This window comes from Monodon monoceros, unplaced genomic scaffold (assembly GCF_005190385.1).
Source record: "Monodon monoceros isolate NGI ecotype Baffin Bay Population unplaced genomic scaffold, NGI_Narwhal_1 Super_Scaffold_10, whole genome shotgun sequence".
NCBI classification, from domain to species: domain Eukaryota; kingdom Metazoa; phylum Chordata; class Mammalia; order Artiodactyla; family Monodontidae; genus Monodon; species Monodon monoceros.
This window is the reverse complement of record NW_021703766.1, coordinates 49,917,509-49,935,792: the sequence shown is the minus strand read 5'-3', so window position 1 is coordinate 49,935,792 and position 18,284 is coordinate 49,917,509. Positions and strand designations below refer to the sequence as shown.

General features: G+C 47.4%; 1 protein-coding gene across 5 annotated transcripts in view; it reads right to left on the bottom strand.

Annotated features, from left to right (window-relative positions):
* SAE1 (SUMO1 activating enzyme subunit 1) overlaps positions 1 to 12,315 on the bottom strand; it is a 72,133-nt gene extending 59,818 nt beyond the window's left edge. For 4 of the 5 annotated variants that reach the window (XM_029204575.1, XM_029204595.1, XM_029204586.1 and 1 more), the window contains exon 1: positions 12,118 to 12,315. In XM_029204575.1, coding sequence (XP_029060408.1) covers positions 12,118 to 12,215 — 98 coding nt within the window. In that variant the 5' untranslated portion in view covers positions 12,216 to 12,315. Of the gene's footprint in view, positions 1 to 9,273; positions 9,384 to 12,117 lie in introns of all 5 variants that reach the window. The other variant, XM_029204606.1, reaches the window with a different exon arrangement.
* Positions 12,316 to 18,284: the final 5,969 nt, after the last annotated feature.

Below are 18,284 nucleotides of genomic sequence, written 5' to 3'. Positions count from 1 at the left end.
CAGAAGTGTTTCAGAATCAGAATTTTTCATATTTGAAAAAGGAAATAAAGGGAATTCCCTTGGGGTTCAGTGGTTAGGACTCCGTGCTTTCACTGCTGAGGGCCTGGATTCAATCCCTGGTTGGGGAACTAAGATCCCACAAGCCGCCCAGTAGGCCAAAAAAAGGAAAAAAAAAAAAAGGAAATAAAGAGTTTGCATCATATATCATGAAAAACCCCGTCAGGATCTTAGGCAGCACCCTGTAATCAAACTCATTAATATTTTTGCAGCAAATGTATGACTATTCACACTGAAAAGCATTAGTAAGAACTAAGAACGGTCTCACCTAAATTCAAGTTCTGCTGACCAATGAGTTTGCTCCTAATTTATGAAATGAGTCCATTCTCATCAAGTACCACTACTAAGGAGAACATGCAGAAACTCTTTTCCAAAAATGGTTCTAATAATTATGGACACTTGCATGTCATCAGGCTAGAAGTCTTTAATGGGAATGATGGCTGATAAAAATCGAGTCCTGCACTCTTTTTTTTTTTTTTTTTTTTAATTTTTGGCTGCATTGGGTCTTCGTTGCTGTGCGCGGGCTTTCTCTAGTTGCGGTGAGCAGGGGCTACTCTTCGTTGCGGTGCGCGGGCTTCTCTGATTCTTGATGCTAGCAGATTTGGGATTTCCTTCAGTGATATGACCAAAGGGTAAAATGGCGGGGGGGGGGGGGGAGAGAACATTGACATAGGCATATGTCTGGGGCTCAGCTTCTCCATTATTGCTTTTTTCTACACGGCCCTTCCACTGCCAACCATAGCCTAGGTGACAGGAGCCTTTCAAGTGACAATTCCACTTCACCAGAATAATTGGGCAGAGGGCTTACGGCATACAAGCAAGGTAAATAACAGAGATGCTAGCAATGAGCAGGTCTCTTATCACAGATTGATAGCATTACACCAGCAGAGGGGAGGAGGAAGGAAGCCACGCAGCCTTCCAGAGTCGCTCCAATCCCTTGAGAATCAGCACATATAATAAATATGCAATGTTTCCAAAGAGAACATCGTGCACATACCAAACCTTTGACATTAGAAAGGCTGAGCAGCCGTGCATTTAGCTGTACCTTCCAGGTCTCTGCTCTCACTGTTAGCCTGCGAGCCCTCCCTTCACCTGGTCCTAACGCTGCTGCGCCTGGAACTCCAGGTTCCACGGTCCCGCTCAGTCTGAGTGACAGTCTTTTCCTGTTTGGCTGCTGTATCTACCTCAAGGATACAGCTAGACCAGCCCCGCTCACTTCTGGGAAATCTGTACCCTCAAACGTTACCGATGGCCCCCTCATCTCCAAACCCACTAACTTCTCCTCAGGCTCTGTTTTCCTTGCTGCTCCTTCAGCAACGAGCATGGCCAATCACTAACGCCCTCCGGGTGTGAAGACTTGGGCTTGACTTCTGGCTCTGCCACTTCCTAACTGGGTGGCCCAGGCAAACTGCACGACCTCTCTGACCTTCAGTCTATTCATCTGTAAAATGGAGATACCAATTCTGACTTCATGATTTAATCTCCTCGAGGACCTGGTCAAACATGTATGCAAAACCACCTGGCATCCTCCCCATCATAGAACAGGTGCTCCATAAAAGTTACTTGAACATCTCTTCAATCCCCATTGCCTTAATTACAAAAGGGCTCAGTGATGGGTTTGATTCTGATTTTCAAAAAATCTGACAGAGGAAAAAAAACCCATTAAGCTGGCATTTAAACCCGTTCAGTCTTGGCTCCCTCCCATTTTCCCTGCCTTACCTTCCACTACTACCAGATCATCTCTGTTATTTACCTTGCTTGTATGCCCTAAGCCCTCTGCCCAATTATTCTGGTGAAGTGGAATTGTCACTTGAAAGGCTCCTGTCACCTAGGCTATGGTTGGCAGTGGAAGGGCCGTGTAGAAAAAAGCAATAATGGAGAAGCTGAGCCCCAGACATATGCCTATCTCAATGTTCTCTCCCTCCTCCCCTGCACCATTTTACCCTTTGGTCATATCACTGAAGGAAATCCCAAATCTGCTAGCATCAAGATCAGTGCAGAGGGCTTCCCTGGTGGCGCAGTGGTTGAGAATCCGCCTGCCAATGCAGGGGACACGGGTTTGAGCCCTGGTCTGGGAAGATCCCACATGCCGCGGAGCAACTGGGCCCGTGAGCCACAACTACTGAGCCTGCGCTCTGGAGCCTGTGCTCCGCAACAAGAGAGGCCGCAATAGTGAGAGGCCCGCGCACCGCGATGAAGAGCGGCCCCCGCTCGCCGCAACTAGAGAAAGCCCTCGCACAGAAACGAAGACCCAACACAGCCATAAATAAGTAAATAAATAAATAAATAAATAAATAAATAAATAAAAATCAGTGCAGGAACAAGAGAAGCTATTCCTTCCTTCCTTCCTTCCTTCATTTTTAGCTGTGTTGGGTCTTCGCTGCTGTGCAGGCTTTCTCTAGTTGCAGCGAGCGGGGGCTACTCTTTTTTTTTTTTTTTTTTTTTTGCGGTACGCAGGCCTCTCAGTGTTGTGGCCTCTCCCGTTGCGGAGCACAGGCTCTAGACGCGCAGGCTCAGCGGCCATGGCTCACGGGCCCAGCCGCTCCGCGGCATATGGGATCTTCCCGGACCAGGGCACGAACCCATGTGCCCTGCATCGGCAGGCGGACTCTCAACCACTGCACCACCAGGGAAGCCCAGGGGCTACTCTTCACTGCGGTGCGCAGGCTTCTCATTGTGGTGGCTTCTGTTGTTGCAGAGCACGGGCTCTAGGCTTCAGTAGCTGTGGTGCACAGGCTCAGTAGTTGTGGCTCGTGGGCTCTAGAGCGCAGGCTCAGTAGTTGTGGCGCACGGGCTTAGTTGCTCCGCGGCATGTGGGATCTTCCTGGACCTGGGCTCGAACCCATGTCCCCTGCATTGGCAGGTGGATTCTTAACCCCTGCAGCACCAGGGAAGTCCCCCACCTGCAGACTTTAAATCACAACATTCCACACACCTGAAACACACCCTGTCTTCCTCTCTCTGCCTAGTCAAGCCTTTCCTCCAGACCTCAAACCCCAACTCGAATGCCATTTCCTCAAAAAGTCCTTATCACGGCACTCAGGCGAGTACCCTCTAAACTCTTCCAGCAACTGCTCCACATAAATGCCTCTGACATAAATCACATGCAGCCCGTGGCCTCTCTAGGATCCCTCCATCCTACAGAGCTCCATAGACTCTGACTGCTCGGGAGGGTTTTGGGGTTTTTGTTTGTTTGTTTTGTTTTGTTTTTGTGGCCATGCCTTGTAGCATGCGAGATCTTAGTTCCCCGACCAGGTATCGAATCCATGCCTTCTGCAGTGGAAGCTTGGAGGCTTAACCACTGGACCGCCAGGGAAGTCCCTTGGGAGGTTTTTTAATTCAACTGCCAACAACACTGAATATCATGTTTATGTTTTTAATCCTTAACCATTCTAGGGGCCCTGAGATTACTGCTTATTTATGGCTCAATTACATGAAAAGCACTTAAAATAGTACCTGGCACATAGTCAGCATTGAATGAATGCTGGCTATCATTACTCAGGCTCTAATGCAGCAATTCCCTTCTTGGAATCAATCCTGCAGAAATACTCACGTGGGCACAAAAATCACGTACAATGCTATTCACAGCAGCGTCGTCCACCACTCCCCTCCATTTTCACAGCCACACAGCCCTACTCTGAGTCACCATTTCTCACCTATAAAACCACAAGAGTGGGCTTCCCTGGTGGCGCAGTGGTTGAGAATCTACCTGCCAATGCAGGGGACACGGGTTCGAGCCCTGGACTGGGAAGATCCCACATGCCACGGAGCAACTGGGCCCATGAGCCACAACTACTGAGCCTGCGCATCTGGAGCCTGTGCTCTGCAACAAGAGAGGCTGCAATAGTGAGAGGCCTGCGCACCGCGATGAAGAGTCGCCCCCGCTGGCCGCAACTAGAGAAAGCCGTCGCACAAAAACGAAGACCCAACACAGCCAAAAAGTTAAATAAATAAATAGCGTTCCCTTAAAAAAAAAAAAAAACCCACAAGAGCCTGACACCTGGCCTCCCTGCTTACATTCCTGCCCCCAACAATCCACTGTCCCCATCTCAGGTAGAGAGCTTCTAAACCTGACCACGCCACTCTCCTGCTCAGACCTTTCAATGGTTCCCATGCAAGCTCCTTACCAACAGCCCTGCATACCACTCCTGCCTGTCTCATCCTACTCTCTCCCCTGGTAACTTGCCTACAGCCAGGCTGGCCTTCCTTGATCCCAGAAAATGCCACATTTGCTCCCACCGTAGGACTCTAGCATTAGCTGTTCTCTCTGCTTCTTCCCCTAACTCTTCACATGACCCATTCTTTAGATCTCAGCTCAACTGCCCCTCCTTAAAAAAGTCCACACTGGCCACCTACTCCAAAATAGGTCTACGTCTTTTCTATCTAGAATTTTGCTACTTGTTTATGTGTTCATTCCTCGTTCCTCCATTACAATGTAAGTAAGCTCCAGAAACCATGGTATCTCTAGCATCTATGACTGTGCTTGGGACTTATCACACTGTTACTTCAATTGCTATTGAATTAATAGATACACCAGGACTTACACCAGGACTTCCCTGGTGGTGCAGTGGTTAAGAATCTGCCTGCCAATGCAGGGGACACGGGTTTGAGACCTGGTCTGGGAAGATCCAACGTGCCACGGAGTCACTAAGCCCGGGTGCCACAACTACTGAGCCTGCGCTCTAGAGCCCGCGAGCCGCAACTACTGAGCCCGTGTGCCACAACTACTGAAGCCCACACTCCTAGAGCCCGTGCTCCACAGCAAGAGAAGCCACCGCAATGAGAAGCCCGCGCATCGCAACGAAGAGTAGTCCCCGCTCCCCACAACTAGAGAAAGTCTGCGTGCAGCAATGAAGACCCAACGCGGCCAAAAATAAAATAAATTTTAAAAAAACAAAAAACAGTGACAGTAATTACCAACCACAGAGGGCTCACTAAGTTCCAGGCACTGAGCTAGGTACAATACATACAGTGCCTCACTGAAACCTTGATTATGGTTCTTCACTGTTTTTCTCTCAGAAAAAAAGCACACATCCTAAATGTTGCATACAATTTCTCTCCCTAAAAGGCCAAGTGGCTCCACAGGCCCCCAAGTAGGCCATCATGTTTCCATAGGAAAGGATCCATGTCTGCCTTGAGAAAGGAAAAAACTGAGGTTCAGAAAAGGTGTCCAAGCTCTCACAGCTAACGGGTGCCCAGAGCTGGGATCCCAAATTCAATTCTAACCAGGATCTGTGATTTTATTTTTCCCTCTCTCAATGTCTCCCCCATGCTGCCTTGCATATAGTAGGTTCTAAATAAATACTTGCTGATTTACTCTCCTCTCTACTTCTGCTGCCATGGGAATACCTTTTCAATTTCTGGGAAGGAAGGAACCAGTCTTTACACCACAATCTGAATTCACAATACATACTGCAAGGTAAGTCAAGCCAATGAATTCCACTCATGATTAAAAATTCTGAAGACGACCAAATTCATATTCAAACCACATTTATTGAGAGTCTAATGCGTGAGAGTGAGTCATGCAAAAATCTTGTATAAGATGATTTCGAGTAGGGCGAGCACAATGTCCCAGAGGCCAGAGAGAGCTTTAGCATATCTGAGGAACATAAAGATACAAGCAGCTTGAATGGAGTGAGCCAGGGAGATGCAGGCAAGGTCGGACAAAGCAGGGCAGGAAAGGCAACGGATTTTTAAAGATCTGAGTATACAGGAAATCACTGGAAGGCTTTAAGCAGGACTGCTGTGATCTGTTTTTTAAATTTAAATCAGTTTGGCTGCTGTGTGGAGGATGGATTATAAAGAGTCACACGTGGAACAGGGGAGACCAGGGAGAAACTGTTGAGGTGACCTGAGATGATGCGTGTAGCTTGGACTAAGGGAGGATGAGACAGAGCTTGAAGCAGAGCCTAGAGGAATTCCCAATAGACTGGATGTGGACATTTTTCTGGTCACTCTGACCAGAAAAATGATGGGGCCACTTGGAAGATCTGACCATTTTCTCCTTCTAAAAATACTCTCCGCTTAACTAACAGTACAGTCCTTTTCACTGAAATCTACAATCCTGCTCCATCCAACTGCCCATTCATTATACTTACTTAAATGTCCTGACAGAATCCAAGACAGACCTTAAGACTGTTCCTCACCTCGATCTGCTTGGGCAAATCTGCTCCTCCTACAGTCTTCCTTGTCCTTTTGGAGTTTCCACTCATCCCACTGATGCCTGCTTTATCTCATTTATCTCAACCTATTTCCTATTTAGTTTCCCTTATTTTGTGGCTGGTGATTTATACTTGTCAAATAATGGTAGCTATAACTTACTGAATGCTTTCTGTGCGTAGACTCTATTCATGCATAATCTCATTTCTTTCTCAATAATCTTATGACGTAGATTCTGTTATTCCCATTTGATAAGTGAGAAAACTGAAGCACAGAGAAGTTAAGAAATGTATCCAAGGTTAGACAACTATGAAGTTCTGGAGCTGAGATTCAAACTCAACTATTAACCACTAAAAAAATTGATCCTTATATGAAACAACCAGGATTGGCCTCCAGTACACGCTCAGTCACTTTCACGGCAAGTAGGTGCCTATGGAACCAACTGAAGCGCTGTCTGAACAGCAGCAGTGTAGGGTAATGAGTGCTTGAAAACAGGGAAGTTTTTGGAGCCCCTTTCCTGTAAAGTCAAAACTTCAGTTGAGGGCTCCCCTGGTGGCACAGTGGTTGAGAATCTGCCTGCTAATGCAGGGAACACGGGTTCGAGCCCTGGTCTGGGAGGATCCCACATGCCGCGGAGCAACTAGGCCCGTGAGCCACAACTACTGAGCCTGCGCGTCTGGAGCTTGTGCTCTGCAACAAGAGAGGCCGTGATAGTGAGAGGCTCGCGCACCGCGATGAAGAGTGGCCCCCGCTCGCCGCAACTAGAGAAAGCCCTCGCACAGAAACGAAGACCCAACACAGCAAAAATAAATAAATAAATTACTAAACTCCTACTCCCAACATCTAAAAAAAAAAAAAAACTTCAGCTGAGTCCTTAAAGATTTGGTCACACTCACCCCTCCTTTTTTGCAGATGTGGAACCTAAGGCCAAGAAACGGTTGTGACTCACCCAGGGTCAGAGAGCTAGTTAGCAGAGCTGGGAATTGAACCCAGGTTTCTGGACTTCCTAGGTCTTTGCAGTGTACAATCATTTCATCCACTCAACAAATATCTGAATGTCTACATACTTGCAGGCACTGGGAATTTAATAGAGACCAATCAAAACCTACATCTTAATTACTGGACATTTATAAAGTGCTTGCCCTCATGGAGCTTATCCTCTACTTCTCCCTTCTCAGTCACCCTCCTTCCTCACTCTTAGATAGGGGATAAATGACCGCTGAGTGGAAGGAGAAAAATTAGTCATGCCTTTGTTGTGAAAGTCGGTGCAAAAACTGAATCACAGTCTGAGAACATACAGGGCTACCAGCTTCAACACTCTCCTTTATGTTCATCTGATTGAAAGAATGAGCCTCCCATTGTGGCTAATGAGCTACTGTGGAAATAGCAGTGAACCTGAAGTTAGTGGCTTAGATTCAAGTCCTCCTTCTTCTATGTACTTGGTGTGTGACCTTGGGAGAGGTGGCTCCCTTCCCTGAACCTCATCCACAAAATGGGCTCGGCGCCACAGCAAGAGATGCAAACTCACGTGCTTACAGGGGCCAGGCAATTCTATCAATGAGTGAAGCAGAGCTGCTGGAGACGACGGCCAAGTAGAGAGCCCAGGCTCTGTGTAAAAGAGCCTTGGGACTTCCCTGGCGGTCAAGTGGTTAATGCAGGTGACGCGGGTTCGATCCCTGGTTGGGGAACTAAGATCCCACATCCTCACAGTGCAACCGAATAAAAGAGGCGGCCTCTGCTTAGCTCCAACCAATGTGGAGATGTCTGACCTTACTATTTTTCAAAAGACAGAAATCAGAAACTGTGAAATCTCCATATGTGGGGAGGGTGGGGTTGGTTGGGAGGAAGACAGACACATCTTCCCAACTTCTCATTATAAAAAATTTCAAACATACAGAAAAATAGAAAGAAGAGTTAACATTTTGCTCTACTGGCTTTACCCATATGCCGACATCACAGCACTTCACACCTTTAGCATGCAACTCCAAAAATATGACCTTCTCCTTCATAACCACACTATGATCACATCTAGAAAATAATTCCCAAGTATCATGTAACAGGACTGAATACTCAAATTTCCCCTATTGCCTAAAAGATGTATTTTAGGTAAGTTTTCTTTTTGAACCAGGATCCAGTCAGGGTTACACCTTGCATTTGGCTCCACCCTTTACTCTCTTAATCTAGAACAGTCCCTTCGCTTGTTTTTTCCATGACATTGACTTCTGGAAGAGAACCAGGGCAGTCGTCTTGTAAAACGTCCCACATTCTGGACATCTCATCATTACCTCAATGGTGTCCTTTAATTTGTTCCTCTGTTCTGTGAAAACATGATATCTGGCAGGAAAACATAGAAGATGATGCACTGAGGTTCTTATTTCACTACATCAGAAGACACATTATTAAATATTTCTACATGAAGTCTATTTTATTCCTTCTGATGCTCAAACTGCCCCAAATTTGGCCAATTCTCTAGATTTTTAAATGCTGGCAACTAATTTCGAAAAAATTAAAACACTGTTATGAGAGATACACACCAGTTTTTTGTTTTTTTTTAAATGTTGAGCCTTCTTTTAATTTATTTATTTTTATTTTTGGCTGTGTTGGGTCTTCGTTTCTGTGCAAGGGCTTTCTCTAGTTGTGGCGAGCGGGGGCCACTCTTCATCGCGGTGAGCAGGCCTCTCACTGTCGCAGCCTCTCTTGTTGCGGAGCACAGGCTCCAGACGTGCAGGCTCAGTAGTTGTGGCTCACAGGCCTAGTTGCTCCGCAGCATGTGGGATCTTCCCAGACCAGGGCTCGAACCCATGTCCCCTGCATTAGCAGGCAGATTCTCAACCACTGTGCCACCAGGGAAGCCCACACACCAGTTTTTAACCTCCAGACTGTATGTGTTCCCTTGAAGACCCTTTTTATTATTATTTGTCTCCCTTCCAATTCTGACAACCTTGGTCCAACATTATAGAGTCAGAGGCAAAACTGTAGCCAGAATGCAGTCTGTCCATTCCCAGGCTGCTTTCTATTTCACAAGGGTCCCCAGTCCCCAAAGTTCTCCTATCCCACCTGGAGTTCCCTCAGAGACAAGTCAATTTGCTTTGCGGAGCCTCCTTCCTTTCTGTACAGAGGAGGAAATCACTGCCTTTCCTTCTCCAAAGAGCTGCTATGAGACTCAGCTGAAAAAGGGACAAGAGAGCACTTTAATCAACTCTGTAAGACTGTATACAAATCTATAGATTCCAAATTATAGGTAACCCCTTCCTACCCTCCCAGGACCCTCAGCCAATCCTTTTCAGCTTCTCCGCTGAGTTCTAGACATCTTCACTTCCTCAGAATAGCTCCCATCTCCCAAGAATTCCATACCCCGACTCTGATTTGCCCCTTAGGTCACCTCTCCCTCAGGAACCCTCCATCCATTCTTTAATGCTCCTCAGATAAATCATTCATTCCTACCCCTCCGACAGATCTCTCACTAATTCCAGTTTAATCCTCACCAACTTTACCCCGCCTCAAACAAAACCACCTACTGCCCCCAACGCCTGGAATCAACCCTTCTAGTACACTTAGGATCCCCTTCTCAACCCTTCAGGAACCCCTAACACTCCTTCAAACGGCAGTTCCTAAACTCATTCGACACTGTGTCTTCAGCCCCATTCTCATCATTTAATCCCCAATCTTCTATTTCAGGTGCCTTCAACCCTCAGACCAGTGCTTGCTAATGCCTCGTAATGCGCCCTCCTCCCCAGTCACAGAAGGCTCCACACACCTACAATGAGCCTGAAGTAACCCCCACCTCACCCCACCCACCACACATGCTCTCTCACCAAAAAGCTGTAGAAGCTCCCGCCCCTCAAACCTCTTGAACTGCCTGCCTCCCCAACTCTTGGATCAATTAATTCTGCCCTCTGTACTCACGCCCATCACATAACCACCCCCCATCACTCAGACCTCATCACTGAACTCAACCACTCACATATTTATTTCTACTTAGATGTGTAGTAAACAGCTAAAACGTTAAGTCCAAAATAGAACTGCTGACTCTTCCCCCACCTCAGTCAGTGAAGGCACTTCCGTCTTTCCAACTGCTTCGGCCAAAAACCTTGAGTTCTGCCTCTCCCACTCCACACATTTAATCCTTCAGCAAAGCCTGTCCCCTCTACCTTCAAATTATATCCAGAATCTACATCTGACCCCTTCCCTAGAGTTCCAAGCCACCATTACTTGCATCTCAAGGGGATTACCGCAGCAGCCCCCTAAGCGGAATCCTTATTTCCACTTCTGCCCACTTCCACCTGTTCTCCATGCAGCAAGAGCGATCCTTTTCAAACACAATTCAGATCGTGTTACTCCTCTGCTCAAAACTCTCCAACAGGTTTCCCAGCACACTTAGAATTCAAAAGCTACCTCCTGGGACTTCCCTGGTGGCACAGTGGTTAAGAATCCACCTGCCAATGCAGGGGACACGGGTTTGAGCCCTGGTCCGGGAAGACCCCACATGCTGTGGAGCAACTAAGCCCGTGCGCCACAACTACTGAGCCTGTGCTCTAGAGCCCGCGAGCCACGACTACTGAGCCCACGTGCCACAACTACTGAGCCCACGTGCCACAACTACTGAAGCCTACACGCCTAGAGCCTGTGCTCCGCAACAAGAGAAGCCACCGCAATAAGAATCCCGCGCACCGCAATGAACAGTAGCCCCCACTCGCCGCAACTAGACAAAAGCCCGCGCGCAGCAACGAAGACCCAACACAGCCCCAAATCAATCAATTAATTAATTTAAAAAAGAAAAAAAAAGGTACCCCTCATTTGGTTCCAGCCACCCTGTTGCTCTCATTTGCCAAGCATGCTCTGGCCTCTAGGATTTTACACTTGTCCCCTACGCTAGGAAGATCCTCCCAGATGGCCACAGGGCTCTTTCCTTTCACACAGGTCCGAGGCTCAATGTTACCCTCTTCAGAGGCCTCCCCTGGCCACCCTATCAAAATAGCTCTCCCAGCCCACCATCCTTTATTGATCCTCTTTCCCTGCTTTATTTTTTCTCCCTAGCACTTGCATTGCCTAATATTTTATTATTTTTTATGTGTATTGCCTCCCCCACCGGAACATAAGCTCCATGTGGGCAAGGAGCCTGCCTAGTTCATTAATACCCGCTCAGCGCCGGTGGCAGGTACTCAATAAATATCTGGTCATATCGACCACCTCTTTCAAAGACCTCATCCCCTCCGATAATTACTCCCCCATGCCCAAGGTATCCCCAATCCTGTCCTCTCGGGACACACCCCCAGATCTAGACACAAGCAATCTCTTCGGGTACCTCCAGCACCCCCAGACTCTCCGAGCCTCTCAGGAACCTCACTTGAAATTACTTGCTCCAAAACCCCTCGGAAAAAAACCTCACTCTTTCAGACTGGCCCACTCCTTAGAGGCCACAAAAATGAATGCAAGCTCTCATCTACTGGGCTCGCCAGTCTCCCCAGCATCCAGCAGACAACAGGTTTCCACTACCTATGAATGAATGAACTATGCCCCCCCGCCACTTTCATCGTTTCCACGCATTCCTGGCCCCTCCTATTCCCTAAGTCCCCAACCCCGATCCAAACGCCACCATCGCTCCCTCCGGGCGTCGAGTTCCTGAGTCTGCATCCTCCGGATCGCTCAGAACTCCCCCAGCTCCCCTTCTAGAGGTCGCCAATTCCTCGGAACAGCCCTCCCACCACCTAGGACGTCCCCGCTTCCCATACCTTCCGAGGAAACATCCCAAATCAACCCCTCCAGTCCTCTCAGGAAGGCGACCACGGCCGGGTACACGATTCCCGCCTCCTCTCTTCAAATTAAACCCTCCGGCTCCCCAACGCCTCAGGCCAGACCACCCTCCAAACCCTCAGTCCCACAAGCCGCACCGGCCCTTACCGCTTCTGGGCCTCCAATCCCCAGAGACGGATCTGCCGGTCATACTGAGCCGCCTCCTCCTCGCTGATACCGCCGCCTGCCTCCTCCTTCTCCACCATGGCGCCGGCTCTCAGCGCCGGAGCTCTGGTCCTGCTCACGGCAACCGCCCGCCGGCCCCACAAGCCGCCAACCGCCACGGGCCGCGCACCCAGGCCGCATCTGCGCCTGCGCCAGGGATCGCGCCTGCGCACTACCTTCTCCAAGCCCCGCCTGCCCCCGGACCCTGGAACCACGTGGACCTCCTTAGCCTCCGAGGTGGGCGGGCATCAGCCAGTCACGTGATGGAGTCTCCTGTCAATCCTGGCCAAAAATCCGCGCGGCTTCTGGCCCCACAAGGATACCCAAGTGTTTGTTTATGAGGCCTTCAATTCAGCAAGTAAAATGGAGCGTCTGCCGAAATCCCGGTAACGGGGATGTTGTGAAATAGGGTGGTGAGTAAAATAGATAAAATTCTGCCCTCATGGAACTTACATTCCCTTGAGGAGGGCCCAAAGGAAAAAATATATAAATCAGGCCCTCAATAAATGTTTTGGAGAAAATTAAAACAGGATATGGGACTACAGGGTGACAGGTGATTGTTGAGCAGAGATCTGAAGGAACCGTAGGAACAAGCTGGGTAGATAACTGGGAAATGTAGCATTCCTGGACAGAACAGCAGCTGCAAAGGCCCTGAGGCTGGCACATGCTAACGTAATTAAGGAGCTGTGGAGAGGGCAGGGTGGCTGGAGCAGAGTGAGAGGGTGGTAAGAGATTAAATCATAATATGAAGCAGGTGGGGAATCTTGTAGGTTAGTAATAGCTAATAATAGCTAATATGTATTTTCCCTAGGCAAAATACCTTTTTATTATTCATTCAACCAATACTTATTAGGAACTTGTTTGGGAATTCCCTGGCAATCCAGGGTTAGGACTCTGCGCTCTCACTACCGAGGGCCCTGGTTCAATCCCTAGAACGTGCTTGTCAACATCAGTCTCTGTGCTAGGGGTAGAACAGTAAAAAAAAATTTTTTTTTAATTTTTAAATAAGAATTAAAAATAGCTGCCCTCTCATGGAATTTAAATGGGTTTTATATGGATTATTTCTCTAACCCTTGCAAGAGTAGATAAATTCTTTAATATTCCCATTTCACAGCTAAAGAGTCTGAGGTCCAGCAAAGTTAAGTATCGATATTAGTGGCCTGAACAAAGTCTTATATCTTAGAAGTAGTGAAGCTAGGATTCAAATCCAGGCCCACGTGCTTCCTCAGGAGGTTATACTGCTGGTGGTACATTAAGCTCCTACTATGTGCTCTGACCTTGTCCAGTGAGGTACATACCCTGTGAACCTCAGAGATAGATATTTCCTCCCCTTTTACAATATGACTCTGAGACTCAGAAAGGGTAGCAATTCATCAGAGGTCAAAATATCATTCAAGGGACTTCCCTGGAGGTCCAGTGGTTAAGACTCCATACTCCCAATGCAGGGGGCCTGGGTTCGACCCCTGGTCAGGGAACTAGATCCCACATGCTGCAACTAAGACATCACATGCCACACGTAAACATCCCTCATGCCTCAACTAAAACCCGGCACAGCCAAATAAACAAATTTTTTTTTAAATATATCATTCAAAAAATATGGAGGGACTTCCCTGGTGGCACAGTGGTTAAGAATCCGCCTGCCTATGCAGGGGACACGGGCACGAGCCCTGGTCCAGGAAGATCCCACATGCCGTGGAACAACTAAGCCCGTGTGCCACAACTACTGAGGCTGCGCTCTAGAGCCCATGAGCCACAACTGCTGAGCCCACATGCCACAACTACTGAAGCCCGTGCACCTAGAGCCTGTGCTCCATGACAAGAGAAGCCACCACAATGAGAAGCTGGCACCACAATGAAGAGTATCCCCCGCTCGCCACAACTAGAGGAAGCCCGCGCGCAGCAACAAGGACCCAACGTAGCCAAAAATAAATAAATAAATAAATTTATTTTTTAAAAAATAGAATATGATAGAAGTGAATGCTGGGCCAATTTCTGAGTCCAGCCCTTAAGAAATGGGCAGCCTCCCCTCAAAAAGCTAAATGTCGAATTATCATAGGACCCAGCAATTCCACTCTTAGGCATATACCCAAAGAATTGAAAGCAGAGACTCAAACAGATATTTGTATGCCAATCATCATGGCAACATTATTCACAATAGCCAAATGTGAAACAACCAAATCCATCCATCAGGTGATGAATGGATAAATAAAATGTGGTAAATCAATACAATGGAATAATATGCACCCATAAAAACGGATGAAGCACTGATACATGCCACAGTTTGGATGAACCTTGAAAATATTATGCTAAGTGAACGAACCCAGATACAAAAGGTGATGAAAAAGAAGTAGGTAGTGGTGATGGTTGCATGACACTGTGAATGTACTTAATGCCACTGAACTGTTCACTTAAAACTGGTTAAAATGGTGGATTGTATGTTATACATTTTTACCACAATTTTTAAAAAATTAATAATGTAATACACCCAAAATGACTGAATTGTACACTTTACAGCATTTCTTTTTTTGAGGTACGCGGGCCTCTCACTGTTGTGGCCTCTACCATTGCGGAGCACAGGCTCCGGACGCACAGGCTCAGCGGCCATGGCTCACGGGCCCAGCCGCTGCGCGGCATGTGGGATATTCCTGGACCGGCGCACGAACCGGCGTCCCCTGCATCGGCAGGCAGACTCTCAACCACTGCGCCACCAGGGAAGCCCAAATTGTTCACTTTAAACGACTGAATTGCATGGTCTGCGAATATCTCAGTGAAGCTGTTTTTAAAAAACGGAAGTGGTCATCTTCCACTTTCTGTTGGGACACTTGCTCTTAACCCCAGCCTCCATACTAGCACAAGACAAAGCACCTTATGGAGACGTCCACATGGAGAGGAACCAAAGCTTCTGACCCTCAGCCCGGCCAACAGCCCCAGCCAACAGCCAGCACCACCTTGCTGGCCACGTGAGTGAGCCGTCTTGGAAGGAGATCCTCTGGCAGACAGTCAAGTCACCCCAGAGGGAGGAGAGAGAAGCCATTCTTGCCAAGCCGTGCCCAAAGTGCTGATCTGTAAGAAAAATAATTGTTTGCTGCGAATTCCCTGGTGGTCCAGTGGTTAGGACTTGGCCGCTTTCACTGCTTGGGCCCCAGTTCCCCTGGTTGGGGAACTAAGAACCAGAAAGCCCTGCGGTGCAAGTTTGCTGATCACTTGCTACAGAGCATTAGATAACCCGAATATTCTCCCCACCCAGTTCTCTCTTCTCCTTTTCTCTCCGTTTTTGCCCAACCCCAATTCTCTTTCTCTCCCTGACTTTAGTTCCTTTCTCTGCTGAAAGTGGCAGAAAAATAAACAGAAACTTTGAGAAGTGCTGTCAAGGAAAAGAAGGAGCTATGACAGTGTCTGGCTTAGTGTAGGAGTCAGGAAATAATATTGTGAGAATGTGAACTCACTCTCCATTTTTCTGAATTTAGTCTATCTGATAGGTTTATTCATTTACATTTCCCTGAGGATGTCCTCAATGCCCAGCCCTGTACTAGGCAATATATAACCTCTAGGGGGAGTATTTTGTACTGTGGTTTCAGGGAACATCTCTCAGAGGAAGTAATGACCAAACAGACTCTGGAGGAATGAAAAGAAGTCAGGTGACTGTGCCATGGTGACCCCAGGGGACAAAGGGATCATTGAGACACCCGATCATGAATTTTTTAAAAACTGAGATATAATTGACATATAACATTGTATTAGTTTTGTGTATGGTCTTTTTATTTTATTTTTTCATAAATTTATTTATGTATTTATTTATTTTTGGCTGCATTGTGTCTTGCTGCACACGGGCTTTCTCTAGTTGCAGCGAGCAGGGGCTACTGTTCGTTGAGGCGTGTGGGCTTCTCACTGTGGCTTCTCTTGTTGCGGAGCACAGACTCTAGGCGTGCGGGCTTCAGTAGTTGTGGCACAGGGGCTCAGTAGTTGTGGCTCGCGGGCTCTAGAGCGCAGGCTCAGTAGTTGTGGCGCACGGGCTTAGTAGCCCCACGGCATGTGAGATCTTCCCAGACCAGGGCTCGAACCCATGTCCCCTGCACTGGCAGGCGGATTCTTAACCACTGCACCACTAGGGAAGTCTCTTTATTTTTTTTAAGCCTTGAAATCTATTTGATAATTGCAATATGTGATCGTTGTACTTCGAGGCAAACAGAGAATGTAAAAAATTCAGGATCCTAGGGAATTCCCTGGTGGTCCAGTGGTTAGGACTCTGTGCTTTCACTGCGGAGGGCACAGGTTCAATCCCTGGTCGGGAAACTAAGATTCTGCAAGCCACTGGCTCAGCAAAAAAATAAAATAAAATGAAATTCAGGATCCTGAGCACTAAAGATGCAAGTCAACTCTTCCAGAATGAGCACTGCTTTGCTTAGAATAATTTGAGGCTGTCTTTGAAATGAGCAAGTTTGGGAAGCACATGCCTCTTCAGATTTGTCATGTTTCTTCCAAATATTGCTGGGCCCCCTAGGAAAGGCCCTTTCCTGACTGCCTTCCTGACCCCCAATTCAGCCTCCAATCATGACCTTACCCCTTATCTTACTATAGAGGATGAGACGCAGGTGCAGATGGTTTGAAGTTCAGGGACAGAATGAGAAGAGCCATTTGATAATTTTAATTTTACTTTATTCTGTCAAAAATTTTTATATTTGGGACTTTTAATAGGCCCTTTTTTGTCCTATGAGTTATAGTATACTGTATCTTCATAATTAGTTAAGTTATGCTTTATGATATTGATTTATATAACTGATATGTTTGTATCATTATAGTTAATTTTTAATTCTAATGAAGGGAAAAAGTGACACCAATAAATCAAAGATGAAGTTAACCAGGCTTCCCTGGTGGCGCAGTGGTTGAGAGTCCGCCTGCCGATGCAGGGGACACTGGTTCATGCCCCGGTCCAGGAAGATCCCACATGCCGCGGAGCGGCTGGGCCCGTGAGCCATGGCCGCTGAGCCTGCGCGTCCGGAGCCTGTGCTCCTCAACGGGAGAGGCCACAACAGTGAGAGGCCCACGTACCGCAAAAAAAAAAAAAAAAAAAAAAAAGATGAAGTTAACCAATTAAAAAAACTTGGATCTTCAAGCTTAAAAAAAAAAAGATCTTCAAGCTTACACAAAGTAGTCCAGGGCTTCCCTGGTGGCACGGTGCTTAAGAATCCGCCTGCCAACACAGGGGACACGGGTTTGAGACCTGGTCCGGGAAGATCCCACATGCCGCAGAGCAACTAAGCCCGCGCGCCACAACTACTGAGCCTGCGCTCTGGAGCCCGCGAGCCACAACTACTGAAGCCCACATGCCTAGAGCCCATGCTCCGCAACAAGAGAAGCCACCGCAATGAGAAGCCCACGCACTGCAATGAAGACGAGCCCCTGCTCGCCACAACTAGAGAAAGCCCATGCACAGCAACAAAGACCCAATGCAGCCAAAAACAAATAAAAATAAAATAAATTTATAAAAACAAGAAACAGTCCAATGAATATTTACATAACTTTATCTAGATTCATTAATTTTAAGTTTTGACACATTTATTCTCTCTCTCACACGCACACACACATTTTATATATATATATATATTTTTTTATTTTGCTAAACTATTTTAGAGTTAGTCATCCCAGGTCTTTAAATAAATGCAGGGAAAAGTTTTGAGAATTTTTTTTGAGAACTACAGATCTCACCAGGAAACTCTGGAAGGCCAGATTCTCTTAAACATTTCTGGTACATAAAAAGCCAAATATGCACAAATTCCTTAAACCAAAAGATTCATTCCTGGGACTTCCCTGGTGGCGCAGTGGTTAAGAATCCATGTGCCAATGCAGGGGACACAGCTTTGAGCCCTGGTCCGGGAAGATCCCACGTGCCACGGAGCAGCTAGGCCCATGTGCCACAACTACTGAGCCTGTGCTCTAGAGCCCATGAGCCACAACTACTGAGCCTGTGTGCTGCAACTACTGAGCCCGCATGCCTTGAGCCCATGCTCCACAAAAAGAGAAGCCACCACAATGAGAAGCCTGTGTACTGCAACAAAGAGTAGCCCCCGCTCAGCCACAACTAGAGAAAGCCTGTGCACAGCAATGAAGAC